The sequence below is a fragment of the Paroedura picta genome, chromosome 12 (assembly GCF_049243985.1).
Source record: "Paroedura picta isolate Pp20150507F chromosome 12, Ppicta_v3.0, whole genome shotgun sequence".
NCBI classification, from domain to species: domain Eukaryota; kingdom Metazoa; phylum Chordata; class Lepidosauria; order Squamata; family Gekkonidae; genus Paroedura; species Paroedura picta.
The window spans coordinates 46,219,969-46,238,943 of record NC_135380.1 but is presented as its reverse complement, the minus strand read 5'-3'; the positions used below and the strand labels follow the sequence as shown (position 1 = coordinate 46,238,943).

At 48.2% G+C, this 18,975-nt stretch overlaps 1 protein-coding gene across 3 annotated transcripts in view; it reads right to left on the bottom strand.

Moving 5' to 3' along the window:
* The window catches only part of EXOSC2 (exosome component 2), a 35,253-nt gene extending 28,699 nt beyond the window's left edge, over positions 1–6,554 (bottom strand). The window contains exons 1-4 of one of the 3 annotated variants that reach the window (XM_077305214.1): positions 6,345–6,554; positions 4,367–4,468; positions 2,553–2,598; positions 580–669 (exon numbers count right to left, since the gene is read on the bottom strand). In XM_077305214.1, coding sequence (XP_077161329.1) covers positions 580–669; positions 2,553–2,598; positions 4,367–4,468; positions 6,345–6,478 — 372 coding nt within the window. In that variant the 5' untranslated portion in view covers positions 6,479–6,554. The remainder of the gene's footprint in view (positions 1–579; positions 670–2,552; positions 2,599–4,366; positions 4,469–6,344) is intronic. The other 2 variants (XM_077305215.1, XM_077305216.1) reach the window with 2 other exon arrangements.
* Positions 6,555–18,975: the final 12,421 nt, after the last annotated feature.

Here is an 18,975-nt window from a genome sequence, read left to right as displayed (position 1 = left end):
GGTTAGTCTGTCTAATTTAGATAGAGTTGTCTAATTAGACTGACTAAACCGGCATCCACCTCCAGGTCCAGGAGTTTCAGCCAGAGCCTTTCCCTGTCCAGGGAGTCGCATCCTGCAGCAAAACTGGCCAAAGCTATACATAGCACCCCCCCCCCCCAAGGGGCTTTCCATGGACAAGGTCTGGCAATGTTCAAGAGTTAGTCAAAGTCAGGTAGATTTGTTGTGTGGTGATTTGACTTAACATTTTGGGAATGGAATTTACAGGAAGGTAGATGTCATAATCCTGACTCTACAATGAGCAAAGTGGGATAAAAGCACTCACCAACTACTAAACCTCCAGTCCAACTTTTGCCTGAGGCCTTTCCTACAGAACTGGATCCCCCTGCCTCCAGGCAGTGTTTGTCCCACATCAGAGTGACCTTTTAGTTCAGTTTTCCCTCTTAAAGGTTACCTTCAATCAGGATTCTGGCCTCAACTTTCTTAAGATGCGAGTCCTCCTGGCAAAGCCCATGTCCATTCTGGGAGACCCACCCTAGCAAGGCAGACCTCTCCAGAATGAGCCATTGCGTTATCACTCACCAGCTCCCCTCCAGGAAGATTCATAGAGGAAAGAAGCAAGACTGAATCCAGCCTAGAATTCGTTTCAACTTTCCATCGTTTCTGCTGCACCTGAAGGGAAAGAAATTGCCATGGGACATTCAGGTTAGTTCAAAATCCACAATATGTGTCCTCTCCAGGCTTGAGGTGCTGGCAATGCCATTAAGAAGAAGAAGAGTTGGTCCTTATATGCCGCTTTTCTCTACCTGAAGGAGGCTCAAAGTGACTTACAGTCACCTTCCCTTTCCTCTCCCCACAACAGACACCCTGTGAGGTGGATGAGGCTGAGAGAGCCCTGATATCACTGCTCCATCAGAACAGTTTTATCAGTGTCGTAGCAAGCCCAAAGTCACCCAGCTCACTGCATGTGGGGGAGTGCAGAATCAAACCCGGTATGCCAGATTAGAAGTCCCCACTGCTAACCACTACACCAAACTGGTACTTCACTGCTCAGCAATAGACAGAAAGGAACTTGCAGGCCTCCCGCCCTCTCACTGCACCTTAATGCATCCCCTCTCTCTAATTTTGTTCTTGGGAGCTGACAGACCCTTTGGGAACAGCAGCAGGGGTAAGGGGAAAGTCTATAGGGAGATGGGAAGGGAACAGTCAACTATTGTGTGTGTGTCCGACCCTCTGCTCCTTTCCATGGGCTGAAATGGAGGTTCAACTCTAAGTCACTGCAATTAATCTAAGGTCCTTAGTAGCATCAGCACCCTGTGTTAACACAAAGGCTGAAGCCCACAAAAAGGCTCAAGGGACAACAAATCCTCCTGCCGGTAAACAACACAAGGCTCTTATTCTGCTTTTGCAGCCAGTGCAGCACAGCAGTTAGGAGACCAAATTACTAATTCAGAAGTATATGCTTTGAATATCACTCCTGCCACATGGACCAACCCCCCTCCCACATATATGCAGGTAATCACACCTTACAGAACTGATAGAAACGCCACCAAATAATATCCCAGGCTCCCGGTGCTTTTGATTAATCTATTCAAATCTCCCTCGCTGACTCATAAATTCAGGTTAATGATGCACGAAGTAGGCATTCAGCCGCTTTGGAGTGCTGACCTCCCCACTCCCCGCATGGCCAGAGACAGAAGAGAGCAGACATTTAGAGGAGTTTTACAGCCCATCGTTGTATCCTCTTTTTTCTTTCAGTTCTTAAAGGTCCCTTTTCAGTCCCAAAGACTCTAATAGATCCCATTTGAGATTACAGAATCAAAAAGCTGGAAGGGACTTCCAGGGTCATCTAGTCCAACTCCCTGCACAAGAGAAGAATTGGTTTTCCATTGCCTGCCCCTGCACAGCAATCCTGGGCTTCCTAGGTGAGGGCAGCAAAACATTGCAAAGTTCCGGAAATAATCCAATGCATGCTCTGGAGTCCGCTTTCAATGAATTTACAGCAACAGGATTAAGCTAAAAAAAGACAGCTGACTGCAGGTCACTAATACAACAGAGCGGCTTTTGGAGCACAGGCACAAACACAAACTATTACACATGGAAGATAAAAAACGAGAGATAGGCTGAATGGCCACAGAAAATGCCCAATAAATCCTGGTCGCTAGAGAATGCACCACAGCTCCTCTTATGATACACAGTGGACTAAACTACTCTTTCAGCAGGACCTCCAGCAGTTAGCTAGACTCTTAGCAGGCTGTCGCTTCTCCAACAAACCCCCTAAAAATACACTTCCCAATGGGGGCTGAGAGCAAGCATGCTCCAAGAAGGATGGAAGGACAGAGCAACTGAGAGTCAGTTAAAGGGAAGGAAGGGGAAGCGTGGCATCAGCCTGCTCAGGTCTGCTGAGAAATTAAGAGAATTTACCTGGAGACAATGGGGTTGGAAGCCATGGGGTTTCCAAATTATTCTTTCCTTCCACAATTCTTTGCAAGTCCTCTATTAATACAAACAGGAACTTAACATGTGTCAAGGAAATAAAACCTGGGCCTTCATACCTCAGTGATTCGCCCAACCACAACATCACCAACTTCGCCGTTATACCTGACCAAAAAGAGAAAAAGTTTAAGACAACTCCTCAAAACACTTTTCCGTACTGCATTAATCACCACACCATTTGTACAAATACTGTTAGGAATACCATGCTGATTGCAGAAACAGCGCAACTTAGCAGGAACAATGCAACAAGAACTAGAGGCAGAAAGTTTGGAGGTGACAGAAAATGCCATCAAGTCTCACAGCGTTTTCAAGGCAAGACAAGTTCTTAGCCTGCCTCTGCACAGCAACCCTGGGCTTCCTTGGGCATCTCTCATCCAGCTACTAACCCAGGATGACCCTGTTTCGCTTCTGAAACGTGATGATTGTAAATGCTTAAGTGGTCAGCTAGGCTAGGCCATTCAGGTCAGGGTCCCTCTCTTAGTGGCGGTGGTGGAAATGCCAACTTGCAGCAACTTAGGAGGGTTTTCAAGGCAGGACATTTGCCACTTCCTGCCTCTACAAAGCAATCCTGGAACTCCCTGGTGACCGCCAACGATACATGAAACAGTCTTCGTTAAAACATACAGTAATTAATAACAGTGGTTGTAACCATATAACAGAATAATGTAGCAGTATAACAATATAATAAAATAATATAACGATGGTGGAGTTCTGGGAGGAAGGGGGGGAGAGGGGTATGTATGGCTTCAGTATGCTGAAGCCATGAGAGGTTTTGGTACAAACCGCAGCAGAGCAAAACATTGACCATTAAACAAGCCCCCCTGCTGAAAGCAGAGACAGTCCATGGCATGTACTCAGACAGCTTAACCATCCACAATCCACTTAGCACACTGTGTTCAGGATGATGTGTTCTCACATACAGATCCTCAAAACTTCCTAGCTTGGACAAGACAAGGCAAGAAACCACAGAGACATGATTGGAACCTCCTGGCAAATGGAAGCTTGTTGGAAAGCCAGCAGTTGTCACTCTGAGATTTCTGCATTCACATTTTCCTCCCTTGTGTGTTCCTGTTGCCGGGGGGGGGGGTGTCTATATATGGTTTATTACCTCTAGTGGTCTATTTGATATTACATTGTTTTATATTTAGCATAAAAAATAGCAGTTTAAGCCTGTAGGGAAATACACCAGACATACAGTGATGTAATACTGAATCAACGACCAGAGAGAGCAAAACACATGTGGAACAGAAAAAGAACATGAAGCAACAGGAACACAACAAGCAAAATGTCTAACCACGAAAAAGGAGAATGTGGGAAAGTCCGTCATAGTGCACAAGAAAAGGGGGAAGGAACATGCAAAGCTGAGTACTTTCATTTCTCATCCTCCAACTGAACAGGTGACTCTTTATTTGATCTTCCAAATGCAGGCAGAAGATCAATTAGAACATGTGAGGAAGCTAATGGTCTAAATACCTTTCACTGCTTATCAAAACTTATTAGCTAGCTTATTAGTTATGAAAGCTTGTTTGATTTTACGCACTTAACATTTAATGAAGTGCATATTTCTATGCTAGCACAATAAATCTTGAAAGCGAATAGAATTAGGTTGAATGTGAACAGCCACCATAATTTTCTCTGATATGGCAGAACTTTGCCTAGAAATGACCTCTTGAATTCTATGGCATTTTGACCACATTGTCCACATAGAGTCTACCATGGGTTTCTAATCTGCAAATTAAGGATGGCAATTCACATATCTTAGACGAACAAAGCTCCAGACCCTGAAAGTGATACCCCAACATGGCAGTCAACTGTCAGAATAAGACTTTACTGTAAGACACCAACAAGTCCTCCCACTAGAATTTAGGCTCACCTTGTTTTCAAAGCTTTCACACAGACCAGCTTGTTCACCCTGTCCACCACTCCAGCCACAGATGCCACAAGCTTCTCATTGCCCATGTAAGTACCATGACCCCTATTAAGAACAGAAAAGACTCCATTGTGAACACAGATCTTGCAGCATGTCCACAATCCACAATACCTCCTGTTCTATGCAGCATGAAGGTTATTTCTACAACTAAACATTGTTTTAAAAGATCATTAAGATGGGCCACAGTAGAACTTAGACAAAAATATTTTGCTATCTGTAACAAAAATGAAGCCTGACTGGGGTGGTGGGAGGAGTTGGGACTCATCATATACCTGATTGGGCTGCTGGGAGTCACTCGCCCTGGAGCACCAATCAGGCGGGGGATGCACCATACCCGACTGCCTCCCCCTCCACCCATGTGCTGTACAAGGGGGTGGCAATCAGTTAAGGTGGCTGCTGCCCTGAGGAGTCCTGCCACAGGCTTACAAGGTCTCAGCAGAGCTGCTAGGGGGAAGGAGGAGGATGGGAGCCCCGCCAGAGCTTGTTCCTGCCCCAAGCAGCCCCACCACTGCCTCACCAGACCTTGAAAGAGTTACTGTGTGGGGGGGACTTGGAGCCCCCGCCAGAGCTCACCCCCACCTCAAGCAGCCCCACCATGGCCTCCCCAGGCCTTGGCAGAGATGCCTATGTGGGGTGGGAGAAGGTTCGGATCTCTCACCAGAGCTAGCTCATATCCTGGGCAGCCCTGCCACGGCAGAGCTGCCGGGGGAGGCTAGAGCCTGTTGTATTTTTTGCAAAATGGGCTTTTCTGCCAGTCTCCAAGAATGTTAGACCCAATGAAAACAGAAGGGATAGATTAAGGCAAGACAACACCATGCCATTAATTTACAGAAATCATCATCAGAAAATCAAGCAATGACTACAGCTTTGAGAAAAGAGATTCATGGAAGAGGACAGCCATTTTGCTAGTAACTGTGAGAGCCAAGAGGAATCTCTACTCTAAGAACACAAGAACAGCCCTGCTGGATCAGGCTAGTGGTTCATCTTGTCATCCTGTCTCATACACAGGCCAACAACACCCACTGATGGCGCTTCTCAGCAATGGTGTTCAGTGTCCTCTATATCAGCAGTTCCCAACTTTTCCACTATGGTGACAAAGTCCAAAAGTACTTGGTATCCCATCAAGGGCTGGATCAAGGTATTTTTTTTGCCACTAATCTAGTTCAGCAATCAGTTTTATACAGGGACTAACCAAACGCTTTTGAGAAATCAACATCACGCAAGGGTCACAGCTGCCCCCCAACTATGAACCCCCCCCAAAAAAAAGCTGGTGGCATTTCTTCATACACACCCTTTGCCTATGGGGGTTCCATTCCAGCCTCCGACCACCATCTCTTCTCCCCAGAATTCCCTGCATAGGTTCTAAGAAACTGACTCCAGGGATCATAAGAGGACATTTTACTTAATGGGCCTATGCGGTGAAGATAAAATATACCAACTGGTGTATGGAAAACACTGTTTCCAGGGTCAGTTCTGGGTTTCCAGAATACAAAAGAGGTAAGTGGAAACAGCAGGGGCAGCCTGCCACCCACTTGAGGATGCTTTGCAACCCACATCCCCTTGGGAAACACTGCTCTGGATGCACCATGGCTAAGAGGTACTGATAGACCAACCCCCACGAACAGCTTTCAAAGGGGATTAGATCCATGAGTAAAGCCTCCACGTCCAGGGGCAGTCAGCCTCTGAATCCCGGAGCTAGGAGGCGGGAGGCTTGACTCGAAAGACCCTCCCTGGAGTGACCCAGCAGGGCTCCTCCGCCCACCCCCCTTTAAAGCCAGCTGCGACGAGCGCCGGGCTGCATTTTTCGGGGGGATGCTGCGCAGGAAGCAGCCTCCGGATTCCCCCCCCCCCCGTGGCGAGAGGCAGGCGCCATGCAGCCGTTGCACGACAACCCCGCGGGGCAGACCGGGGGGGGCTTGACCTCATGTATCCGGGGTCGGTGGTGATGGTGTCCCCCGGCGCCACCAGGTCCCTCTCGCCCTCGCCGGCCCCGCGGGGCAGACTCTGCGACGACCGCCTGCGAATCACCGGCAGCCGGACCTCCACGCCCGCCATCTTGCCGCCCGCCGCCCACTTCCGCTTCCGGCGCCAAAGAGCCCCTCCTGCCGCTGTTTAGGGTCCCACGCGGGCGGCCGCCAGGAGCCGGGAGGCGGGGCCTGAAGCCGGGGGCGGGGTCGCGGCTTCTGCTCTGGCGGCCGATTCAGTTCCGAGGAGGAATTCCCGCCGCGGTTGGGGGCGGGGCTGTCCTCGTGCTCCTCTGGCGCCCCCTAGCGCCGCTCCCTGGGACGGAAGCCTGCCTGCGCCCTTCACGGGGAGGTTCAGTCGCCCCCCTCGCCTGCAGCCCTTTACATTCTTGTTACTCTTTGAAAGGACTTTGTTCTTTTTTCCTTTTTTTACTATCAGGCATCTTAGATGTAGCTAATCTTGAAGGGGTACAAACTGAGCAATCCACCGTGCGAAAGGAACATCACCCACCCTGTAAAGAGGTAAAGGTATCCCCAGTGCAAGCGCCGGGTCATGTCTGACCCTTGGGGTGACGCCCTCCAGCGTTTTCATGGCAGACTCAATACGGGGTGGTTTGCCAGTGCCTTCCCCTGTCATTACCGTTTACCCCCCAGCAGCAAGCTGGGTACTCATTTTACCGACCTCGGAGGGATGGAAGGCTGAGCCAACCTTGAGCCGGCTGCTGGGATCGAACTCCCAGCCTCGTGGGCAGAGCTTTCAGACTGCATATCTGCTGCCTTACCACTCTGCGCCACAAGAGGCTCTTTTCCCCCCACCCTGTAGCCTTCAGCTAATGATGGAGTTAGCCATTGTGTCCGGCTCTTGGCGATCCTGTGCCCCAGCTGTGTCCATGTCTTTCAGTCTTGCGCTGCCTCCTTCAGCCATGCAGTGTTCTGGCCAGTGCCCATTGAGATCTTGTCTGACCACCACGTTCATTGTAGGCCTGCTTTCCTTTTTCCACTGACCACTCCTAGCATAATTGCCTCTCCAAAGGAAGCCAGACAGTCTCTTAATTGTGCCTTCCAGTGATAGATCAGGCTTTATGCGCTCTAGTATTTCCAAATACCATGCATCAAACAATAACGGTACAAAACAACATTACTGACACTGTACTCAAACCAACAGCAAAAAATTAAATACCCCTTCTGATTTACAGAATCACAGAATCATAGAGTTGGAAGGGGCCACACAGGCCATCTAGTCCAACCCCCTGCTCAGAGCAGGATCAGCCCTAAGCATCGTAAAGCATCCAAGAAAAGTGTGTATCCAACCTTTGCTTGAAGACTGCCAGTGAGGGGGAGCTCACCACCTCCTTAGGCAGCCTATTCCACTGCTGAACTACTCTGACTGAATTTTTTTTCCTGATATCTAGCCTATATCATTGTACTTGTAGTTTAAACCCATTACTTTCCTCTGCAGCCAACGGAAACACCATCCTGCCCTCCTCCAAGTGACAACCTTTCAAATACTTAAAGAGGGCTATCATGTCCCCTCTCAACCTCCTTTTCTCCAGGCTGAACATTCCCAAGTCCCTCAACCTATCTTCATAGGGTTTGGTCCCCTGCCCCAGATCATCCTCGTCGCTCTCCTCTGTACCCTTTCAATTTTATCGACGTCCTTCTTGAAGTGAGGCCTCCAGAACTGCACACAGTACTCCAGGTGTGGTCTGACCAGTGCTGTATACAATAGGACTATGACATTTTGTGATTTTGATGTGATGCCCCTGTTGATACAGCCCAAAATGGCATTTGCCTTTTTTACCGCTGCATCACACTGCCTGCTCATGTTTAGTTTACAATCCAAAGTACCCCAAGGTCTCATTCACACACAGTGTTACCTAGAAGCGTATCCCCCATCCGGTAGGCATGCTTTTCATTTTTTTGACCCAGATGCAGAACTTTACACTTATCTTTATCAAATTGCATCTTGTTCTCATTTGCCCATTTTTCCATTGTGTTCAGATCTCGTTGAACTCTGTCTCTATCTTCTGGAGTATTTGCCAGTCCTCCCAATTTGGTGTCATCTGCAAACCTGATGAGTAGTCCCTCCACTCCTTCATCTAGATCATTAATAAATATGTTAAAAAGTACCGGGCCAAGCACCGAGCCCTGAGGTACCCCGCTACTCACCTCCCTCCAGTCTGATGAAACACCATTGACAACTCTTTGAGTGCGGTTCTCTAACCAATTCCCTATCCACCTAACTATCTGGAAATGCAGATTGCAGTCCTTCAATTTATCCATCAGATCATCATGGGGAACTTTATCAAAAGCTTTACTAAAATTCAAGTAAATGACATCAACCGAATTTCCCCGATCCAGCAAACCTGTTACTTGGTCAAAAAAGGAAACCAGGTTGGTCTGACAGGACCTGTTGGAGACAAATCCATGCTGACTTCCTTGGATCACCAAATTGTCCTCCAGATGTTTGCAGATCACTCCCTTTAATATCTGCTCCATTATCTTCCCCACAACAGAGGTCAGACTCATTGGTCTGTAGTTTCCCGGACCATCCTTCCTCCCTTTTTTGAAGATTGGAATAATGTTTGCTCTCTTCCAGTCCTCCCGGACATCTCCAGTCCTTAAAGAGGTCCCGAAGATGATGGACAAGAGTTCTGCAAGTTCTCGGGAAAGTTCTTTGAGCACTCTCGGGTGCATTTCATCCGGCCCAGGGGATTTGAACTTATCCAGTGCAGCTAAATGCCTCTCGACAACCTCTCTGTCCATGTCAACCTGCCACCCAGACACTATTCCTTGGCTACTGCCATCTCTAGATGTGCCTAAACCCTTTGACCTGTGGAAAAAAACAGATGTAAAATAGGCGTTGAGCCTTTCTGCTTTCTCTGCATCCTCCATTAGAGTTTGTCCATCTGCACCCAAAAGTGGGCCTATTGCCTGCTTTACGTTTGCTCCTCACATAACTGAAAAATCTTTTCTTGTTACAATGGGCTTCCCTGGCCAATCTTAGCTCACTCTCAGCTTTGGCTTTTTTGATGATTGATCTACAGTGCCTAGTAACCTGTAGGTACTCTTCTTTAGAGCTCTGTCCTTCCCTCCATTTCCTGAACATTTTCCTTTTCTTTCTTAGTTCCTCTTGAAGTTCTTTGTTCATCCAAATAGGCTTCTTAGAGCTCCTGCAATGTTTTCGTCTTTCTGGGATTGTCATTTGTTACTTAAAGGAATACATGAGCAGACAGTTCAGGGTTAGGGAACAGACAAATTCCAAAATGGCTACATAGAGACTAAAGAACAGATTGAATCATGGCAGCAATCATGAGATTCTGACAACTGTCTTGCTTGATCATGGGAATGCTGTGCACATTGTTTACCTTGATTTCAGTAAGGCTTTTGATAAGGTTCCGCATGATATTCTTATTGGCAAGTTGGTAAAATGCGTAAAAAAATAGGTATGGATCCTATTATTGTTAAGTGGCCCCTTCAAAGATCGCTGCCTTGATGTGGCGAAGGGGCTTGCGTAGTTCAGTGAAGCTATGAGCTATGCCGTGTAGGGCCACCCAAGATGGTCAGGTCATAGCTGAGAGCTCTGACAAAAGGTGATCCTCCGAGGAAGGAAATGGCAAACCACTCCTGTATCTTTGCCATGAAAACTCTAAGGCAAAACGATATGACGCCGGAAGATGAGCCCCTCAAGTCGGAAGGTGTCCAATATGCTACTGTGGATGAGCAGACGGCTAGTACGAGTAGTGCCAGAATGAATGAAGCGACTGGGCCAAAGCCAAAAGGACGCTCAGTTGTGGAAGTAACTGGTGGAGAAAAGACAGTCTGATGCTGTAAAGATTTTTATTCCATGGGAACCTGGAACGTCAGATCCATGAATCAAGGCAAGCTGGACGTGGTCAAACAAGAGATGACACTCTTCTTTAAGCACTCTCGGGTGCATTTCATCCGGCCCAGGGGATTTGAACTCAACCAAAGTTCTTGGGTGCAGCATCTTTGTGGGAGTGAATTCATCCAAATTCTTTATGTCCTTATCTTAGTGCCTCACTTCGAAGGCGCAAATGATTTTTGTGCTGATGCGTGCACAACAGATCCCTAGATGTGTTACCATTTCAGTTGTTCTTGTCAGGCACAGATGTCATTCATCCAGTAATGCAAGCATTATACCAGAACTGATATTCTCTTCCTTTAGCAAACAAAGTCCTGCTGTATAATAAGGAGGCATTAAGAGCTATATAATAAGGAGGAAAGGGCTATGCAACTCCAGCTGACTTATGGAGACCGCACAGGGTTCCCAAGGCAAGAGACATTCAGAGGTGATTTGCCCCAGCCCACCCCTCGGAGCAACCCTGGATTTCCTCAGTGGTCTCCCATCCAAGCACTGCCTGAAAGTTCAATGCCATGCAATAGATGGAGAATAAACTTACTTGTGAAAACCTTTAAGGCTGGATCTGCCCAGGGTGAGAAATCAGCATTTCCAGCCTCCCTCTGTTGGTTCCAAGCTAGAAGGGTCTCATGTCCCCAGAATGCGAGCATGAAAGGTTTCCTTCAGAATCTGTAGAGGAGGTTGGGAGATTCATGGGGCTTGGGGAGGGGAGAGACCTCAGTGGAGTGCAATGCCCACTCTCCGAAGCAGCCATTTTCTCCAGGGAAGCTCATCTCAGTTATCTGAATTTCAGTTGTGATATCAGGAGACCTCCAAATGCTACTTGGAGCCTGGCAATTATAACTGAGGGTCCACCTAATCCAGCCTCCTCATTCAACGGTGGCCAACCACTGCCTCTGCGGGTTCAATAAGAGGGCACGGAGGCTGAGGTCTTCCCCTGATGTTGCCTCCTGGCAGCCCATAATTTCATCTTATGCTTTACACTAAATTAAGTTCCATTTTATCTTGTGTGTGTGTCATGAGTAATGACATGGATCATGCATTTTCAGGTCATGAGAGTTTATTTATTTGATTTCTATACCGCCCTTTCATATGGCTCAGGGTAGTTTACATACAACAACATGGGGGGATACATGGAACTAATTAATATATAACATAAACAAATACAACAACAATCTAAATAACACAATTTCAGTGATCTTAAACAACGATATAACAGGAACAGGAACTTAACTAAGGCCCTTAGAGAGGTCTGACTGGTTCAGGACGTGGAGGGGATGTCTGAGGGGGACCTGTGGTCGGTCTCAGGCAAATGCCTGGTGGAGGAACTCTCTTCTGCACAATTGTGGGAGTTCGGACAGGGCCCTAATGTAAACCACACTGAGCCAAGAGGGAGGGAGGTATATAAATATCTTTTCCCTCTTAATAAAACAGTAAGGGGTGTTGGGGTGGGCTCAGTCCGTGATGAGGAAGGCCAACAATTGGTCCCATGGCCCTGCACTGACAAGCGGAGGGGCCAATCAGAAGGCGCTTTGTGCCTTCCGATTGGCCCCTCACCAGGACAGACCAAAATTCCATCCAGCCAGGGGCAATCTGGAGAAATGGCTGCCAGTCTGCTCCTGACCACCAAAGGGAGAGGAGGTCAGCAGGGCTGCCAAGGGGGATGAGAACAGAGGCTTGGACAGGCTGTACCAGCCCTTTTCGCCCCAAGGCTGTCCTAACTGCCATGTCCAACTGCAAATGGCCTCAGAACCCTGACAGGCCTGCTGCGAAGGAGCCCCTGACAGGCCCTGACTGAGGGGAGGGAGGCGCTTCCAAGAGCGACGCAGGGGAGCCTGAGGGCCTTCCTTTTGAGGGGGGGGGACTTACCCCTTCTGCCAAACTGTTGCCTGACAGGGAGGCCACAGAAAAGCCCCTTCTCACTTAAAATACTGCTCTGGCCGGGGGTTGGACACAGCCAAGCCATGTGTCTTTCTTCTTTGCTACTCTCTGCAGGTTTGAGTTCACTGTACAGCGATATTCTGCAGATGAAACTGGTTTTTTTGCACAACAACCCTGTGCAGTAGGCCTCAACATTCAACCCTTTCAGACTGGACAACTCCTCCCCTTCCTCTTCCCACTGCCAAGCTCTAGCGCCCGTTGTATTCTTGGATACAACGGGCTTTGCCCCTAGTAAATAAATACTATGATTCCATGTGTTATCAGCAGGCCGGGCTGATTCCAGGCTTTGGGAGATCCCAGCAGAGCATTCCAAGGGCCCTCCTCTCCTGTTTACCACAAGCCCTCCTCTCACACTCTCCTCCTTTCATCGCATGCCTCCCCCTTGCCTGTGTTCCCCCCTACCTGTTTGTTAGACTCCCCAATGCCAATGCTTGCAGCTGTCTTGCAGCCCCTTCCTCATGGCACTAGTGATGGCAGCATCTGGGAGCAGGATGGTGGAGCACTAACCAATGAGTGGGCTAGAGTGTTACCATCAGGGTTGCTAGCTCTGGGTTGGGGTATACCTGGAGATCTGGGGGGGTGGAGCTCGGAGAGGGTGGAGTTTTGGAGAGGGGAAGGGCTTCATTGCCATATAGTGCCCTAAAGCAGTGGTCCCCAACCTTCCGGTTGCCGCGGACCGCTGCGCCGGAGTGGCGGGAGAGGGCGGCCCGGGGCCCCGTGCACGCACAGCAACCCCAGCGCAAACGCACATGCACGGACTGCCGTGCACGCGTGTATGCGCCCAGCTCCCTCTCCCGGCCCTTCCGGGCTGCCAGCAAATTGGCCGCCAAAGCAGCTGATTAGATTGCGGCTCTGCAAGCTTCTCTTCCCCCCCCCCTCCCGAAACAAGAAGCTTGCCAGGCCGCGAGCTAATCGGCCGCTTTGGCGGCCGATTTGCTCACGGCCTGGCAAGCTTCTCGCTTCTCGCTTCGGGGGGGGTGGCGGCCCGCGGGTTGGGGACCACTGCCCTAAAGAGCCAAAGCAGCCATATTCTCCAGGGGGAATGATCTTGATTGCCTGGAGGTCATTGGTGGTAGTGGGAGACCTCCAGGTCCGACCTGGAGGTTGGCAGTCCTAGTTGCAGCCTACAAAGAATCCTTGTTCTGTTTTCAAATCCCTCCTAGATCATTTTTCTTTTGGAAGGGAGGCAAAAGCTTTGGACCCAAATACTTCTAGATGGCTCATGCTGTGCTTGTGCCCATACCACATTTCATAAGGACTGATTATGAGCTCTTCCGCCAGGCATATGGTTGAGGCCAGGGCAGCTCTCCCACTAATCCATCAGAGGATCCCCTCCAATATTGAGATCTCTAACATCGAGATCATGGTTAGATCTATTGTATTGGTGCCACCCTCTTCTGAACATTATTCTTCCCACCAGGCTGAACTAAGATCAGAATTGTGACCACCGCCGCTATATGTTATATGTAACTTTTAATTGGGGTTTTTATGGGGATTTTATTGTGTTTTAACTATTTATGTTGTAAACCGCCCTGAGACCTATTGGGAGAAGGGCGGTCTAAAAATTAAATAATAATAATAATTATGCATGGCAGCAGCCACACTGGGCTGCTTCCCATGTACTAACAGGGGAAGAAATCTCCCCCGGAGGTGTGCATGTGTGCACATTACTCTGGAGCAAAAAGGTTCCACCACACATCACTGGAGCAGGAGGGTTCACTGCAGTGCACAAAGGTGGGATAGCATCACAACGCTATCCCACCATCGTGGAGGTGAAAAGACGCCCTGTTCAGTTTTGTGGTGCTGCAAAACACCATGGAGCCAAATGGGGCATTTTGTGTCCCTTCTGGGACACCAGAGGCATAGGCCCAGCTCTTCCCTGTATGCACAGGCCCAGCCTGGCATACCTGCCAATGGTGCCCACATTACTAAAGGGAATACTGAAAAATCAGTGTTCCCTTAAAGCTGGGCATCGGAAGTTGTAAAGCAGGCCAGAGCCAGGAGGATGCAGGGCCAGTGTCGTGCATCAGCAGGAATTTGCCCTGCTGTTGTGCAAGTGCCGACGTGGCTTTTCGCTCCCATGCTTAATTGATCATGGTTTGCCTTTGGCGCCTTTTGTGGGCATCCTGCTTTTTAGCAACAAAGCCGTGTTTATTGCTTCTCCTCAGTACATTGCATGGAGCTCTGCTTCATGAAGCATCCCTCTGCACGTTCCAGTTGGGAAGCGTGTAGTGGAAAAGCGAGCACATTCGTTTTTCAGTGTTCTTGAAATCTTGGTTCAGGCCTCGCCCTGTAGGCCTGGTTCTGATGCGACTTTTAAAAAGTCTTTCTTTCCAATGTCGGTTTAATTGGTTTGTCGTTAAATTGTACCTGCGAGATGAGCACAGCCACCAAGGCCTATCTCCAGAATTAAGCTTGAAGAAGTCATCTCCAGCTTTTGCCAGTTAACAGTAGCCTTGTTCACATGGGAGCCTGAACCTTTTGCTAAGGCAGGTCTAATGAAGTCAGATTGCTAACACCTTAGCATGGGTCTAACTGGTTATTCAGCATAACAGGGTGCTTTGTTACTATGGGTGTAATTGTTCTACCCTTAAATTCAGATATGATTTTGCTTGGATATTGTGAATCCCATGTAGGAATTTATTTATTATTTATTCAGTTTCTTTACTGCACCCCCTCAGCACAGCCGTCTTGGGGTGGTTTGCAACATAGCAATAAACAATCCAAGTATTAACAGTTAAAAGCCATTAAAATGAACTGGTACACTGTAGTTGCCAGATTTCCCGACTGAACAGCTCTGCTTCCATCTCAATCCAGGGTGGGAGAGGGTTAAGGAGGAGGGTCCTGTTGATATTGGCCTCAACGCCCGGTGGGAGAGCTCCGTTTTGCAGGCTCTATTGTCTTTCCTCTGCGGTTTGACTACTGTATGCTATTGAAGGACTGGCCAACTTGGAAACCATTGTGTGGGTCAGACCTCTTGTCTTGGACTTTGCTTGTGCCTCATGGACTTACACTATTGATTGCAAAAACCTTCTTGCCTGTATTATTAGAGAAGTTTTATCAGACACTTTTGTTATTTTCGTCACTACCAGTATAGCTTGTAGAATTTTACACCTTAATAAATGCCTATTAATTTTTAAAAACCCTTTCTCTGATTCTTGAAAGTGTTACAGGAAATTGCCCACGCAGTGCCTTCTTGGTTACAGAATTGTTTTGAGGTCTCTCTCTTCCTTGGACTGGGTTGAGACTAAGGTTGTGCTCTCCAGCGCACTTCGGCCACTTCAGCGAGCACTGAAGCCCAAGGTGGCCAGCACCGTGGTGCAGAGGGGAGGGTTACCACCACCACCCCTCCCCTCCGCGCTGCGACGCTGGCCACCTCAGGCTTCGGTGCTTGCTGAAGCGCGCTGGAGCGTGCAACCCTAGTTGGCTTTGTTCCCAAATAAACCTAAAAGTTGCCCCGGGACTCTTAGGTTTTGGGGTAGATCAGGGTTCGTGGCAGCTACCACATGGGGGAAGGGATTACAGGTTTAGCCTGACTCGCTGGTCTGTACTTTTGCAATGTTTTTTTTTTGCAATGTTTTGCAGGGAGACTGGGGGATCAGCCTACATGACCTGGTGACATTACAGAGTGATTCTTCCTCTTTGCTACACCGTTTTGCTCTGGAGTGTATGGGACTAGGAGTTGATGCTCAGTTCCTTGTACAGCTAGGCACTCCTTCATTTCATAGCCCATGTATTCTACGCCAGTGGTCCCCAACCTTTTTATCACTGGGGACCGGTCAACGCTTGACAATTTTACTGAGGGGGGTAGTCTTTTGCCTGAGCCCCTGCTCCACTTGCTTTCCTGTCGCACTCCTGACTTCCTGCCGCCCACTGGGGGGTGCTGCTAGCAACAGCTGCGCAGTGCCATGTGGAGGGGAAGCCCCAGCCATGGTGGCCTCTGGAGAGCACCAGTGGCAGAGTGGCAGGGCAGCCCCGAAGGCAGCAGCCAGGGAGGAGGACGAGGAGGAGCTGCGGCCCGGTACCGACTGATCTACGGACTGATGCCGGTCTCCGGACCGGGGGTCGGGGACCACTGTTCTACTCCATTTTCAGTCCAAATTGCCAGTGGCTTCCTTTGGTCCCCACTGCCCCACTTTGGTCCCCACTTGAACTTTTCAGACACTTTGATCAAGTAGGTCAATGCGCTTAGAAAAACCATAAACAAAAGTCAAAATGTATCTGATTTCACTAGGGATTGCTATTTTCATTGGACCACAGACATAACTATTTATTAGCTCCAGAGGGAGCTGTATCTGGCTTGTTTCACGTGCTTTTTATAAATTATGTCTTGTTCCTTTTGCCTAAGCAAAATACTTGCACTTTCCTTCAATATGGCATTTGCATGCTTTTGTTCAAATTCTGGTTTTCAGACTTTCTCTATATCCTAAATGCCTGTACCCAGCCAAGAATATTTTTTGTGGATATAATACTTTGTTAAATTTGCATTTTTGTGTGCATGTTTCAAGAGCATACAGGTCCTGTTACATTTTCTCTATTGCAATCATTTCTCCATTTTGCTTTATGAAATACCTCTCTCCCCTTTTTGCAAGCACTCTTATCAAAATGAGGTTTGCTAGTTGTGGTACTTTGCTTTGTTTGGTCCTCATCTCCTGATCAGGGGTCTATAATGGTGTGCCACAGCCCTGTCTCAAACAGGTGACTCGTCATTCTCTTTTCAAATCAGGACGTTGCCTTTTGTGAGCCTATCCAGTAGGTAAGTACACTGAACATTGCAGAAGGTTGTCATTTGGGTTCTTTCTTTTCTGCTTGATGATCTATCTACCTTTGCTGTCATGGTTGAAGTGTTCTCAATGGACGCATAATCCCGTTATTAGAGTCTAAACATGCAGTAAAACTAAGCACAAGCTGTTTGAAAATAAATCAGTTTATTAAAGAAAGGAACAAACTTTATAGAAAAGGTCAGAGATATAGGAAGCCTGTCTAATCTAGTTGTGAGAGGGTAAGTGCTATTCTTAGAACTTTAACAAGTCAATCTACAGACAGGAAGGGAACAATCTGAAATAGGGGGAGGTCCCTAACCTTCCTATGCTAGCTATCTGTCCCCTTTACTACCCCTGCATGATATCCTAGATATTTTTCTATATTTATGTACAGTAGGACCATTTCCACACAAGGAATTTGTCCCTGCTCAGCCTCCCATTGTTTGTGTGTTTCAATGCTGAGGCTCATGATGTTGGCAGCAACCCATACTTCTCTAGTGGTTGGCGCAAGTTTTCATCCCCTTTGTCCTGCGATGAGGAAAGCAGGAGAATCCGTTTCCCTTTCTTGTTGCGGTGTACAACAAGGCACTAACAGGGGCAAGCCTGTCTGAAAGAAGAAATGTCTCGCTAGCATTCTGCCCACCCTTGCACCCACCCTCTCTTTTCCATTTTCGGATTGCTAATCTTTTTACAAAAATAATAACACGATCCATGTTGCTATGGGACCACAAAGCGACATGCCCATGTATCAGTGGAAATAAAATGTACTGTCATGTTCTCTTCAGTGTGCACAGTAATATTGGGAGCAGCCAACACCCCTATCTCAAACACATCCATGTTTTTGTTTTCTGGCAGTAGGGCATGAAGGGGGAAAGAGGTGGGGCCATGTGATGAAGCAGACCTGTCCCTATTAGCATGGCTAAACCATGTTCTGTATTTTTAATCTTTAATGTGAACACACAATCACGGGGTCCCAGTTACCGTGGCCAACCTATCACAAACATAAATTGAGACCATTATACAAAGAATCCCCCCAAAAAATCTTGAAAAATGTTTTACTGTTGTGACGTGATCCCATAGCAACGTGGAAGTGTCTTTTTTTTTTAATTAATGTTGGGACTCAGGGAGGAAGGAAGTTTGAGTTCCCCAACCCACCACTTGCGGTCCCTGGCATTGTTTTACAACCCAAGGAGAAACTTGCAGGATGTCCATGCTTCTATCTTCTCCGCCGCCTTGTTAGGAAGGGAAAAGCCATGACGAGATAGCAGGATAACATGAGAGGGGTCTCCCATCAGGTAACAGTTAACGCGTTGTTTACAATTGCGTGCTTGCAAGCAGGAGGTGATGCACATTGTCAGGCCCTGATCCAGTTTAGGGTGTGCAATCATCATAGATTTCCTCAGATGCTGTTTGTTTGACCCCTAAAGCAGCAACTGCAGGTGTTTGTGTGGGGGTCCTTGATAAGGATCCAGGAATCATCTTTTTCATTGAAACCAGGTTTGGGGGGCCTATTTGCCTCAGAAAGTTTCAATCTGTGCCCCCCCCTAAAATGCCTATTAAGGCTAAGCTACCAGTCAGATGATATGAGCCTCTTGTGGCGCAGAGTGGTCTGAAAGCTTTGCCCATGAGGCTGGGAGTTCAATCCCAGCAGCCGGCTCAAGGTTGACTCAGCCTTCCATCCTTCCGAGGTCGGTAAAATGAGTACCCAGCTTGCTGGGGGGTAAATGGTCATGACTGGGGAAGGCACTGGCAAACCACCCCGTATTGAGTCTGCCATGAAAACGCTAGAGGGCGTCACCCCAAGGGTCAGACATGACTCGGTGCTTGCACAGGGGATACCTTTACCTTTACCTTTACCAGTCAGATGATCTGATACCCAACCCCCCCCTCCCCTGATCGCTGCATTTTTATCTCACCCTCCCTTCAAGGCAACTGGGCCAAAGTCACCTGGATACATTTACGGTCATCTCAATCTTCATCCCAGCATTCAAGTGATGCTAA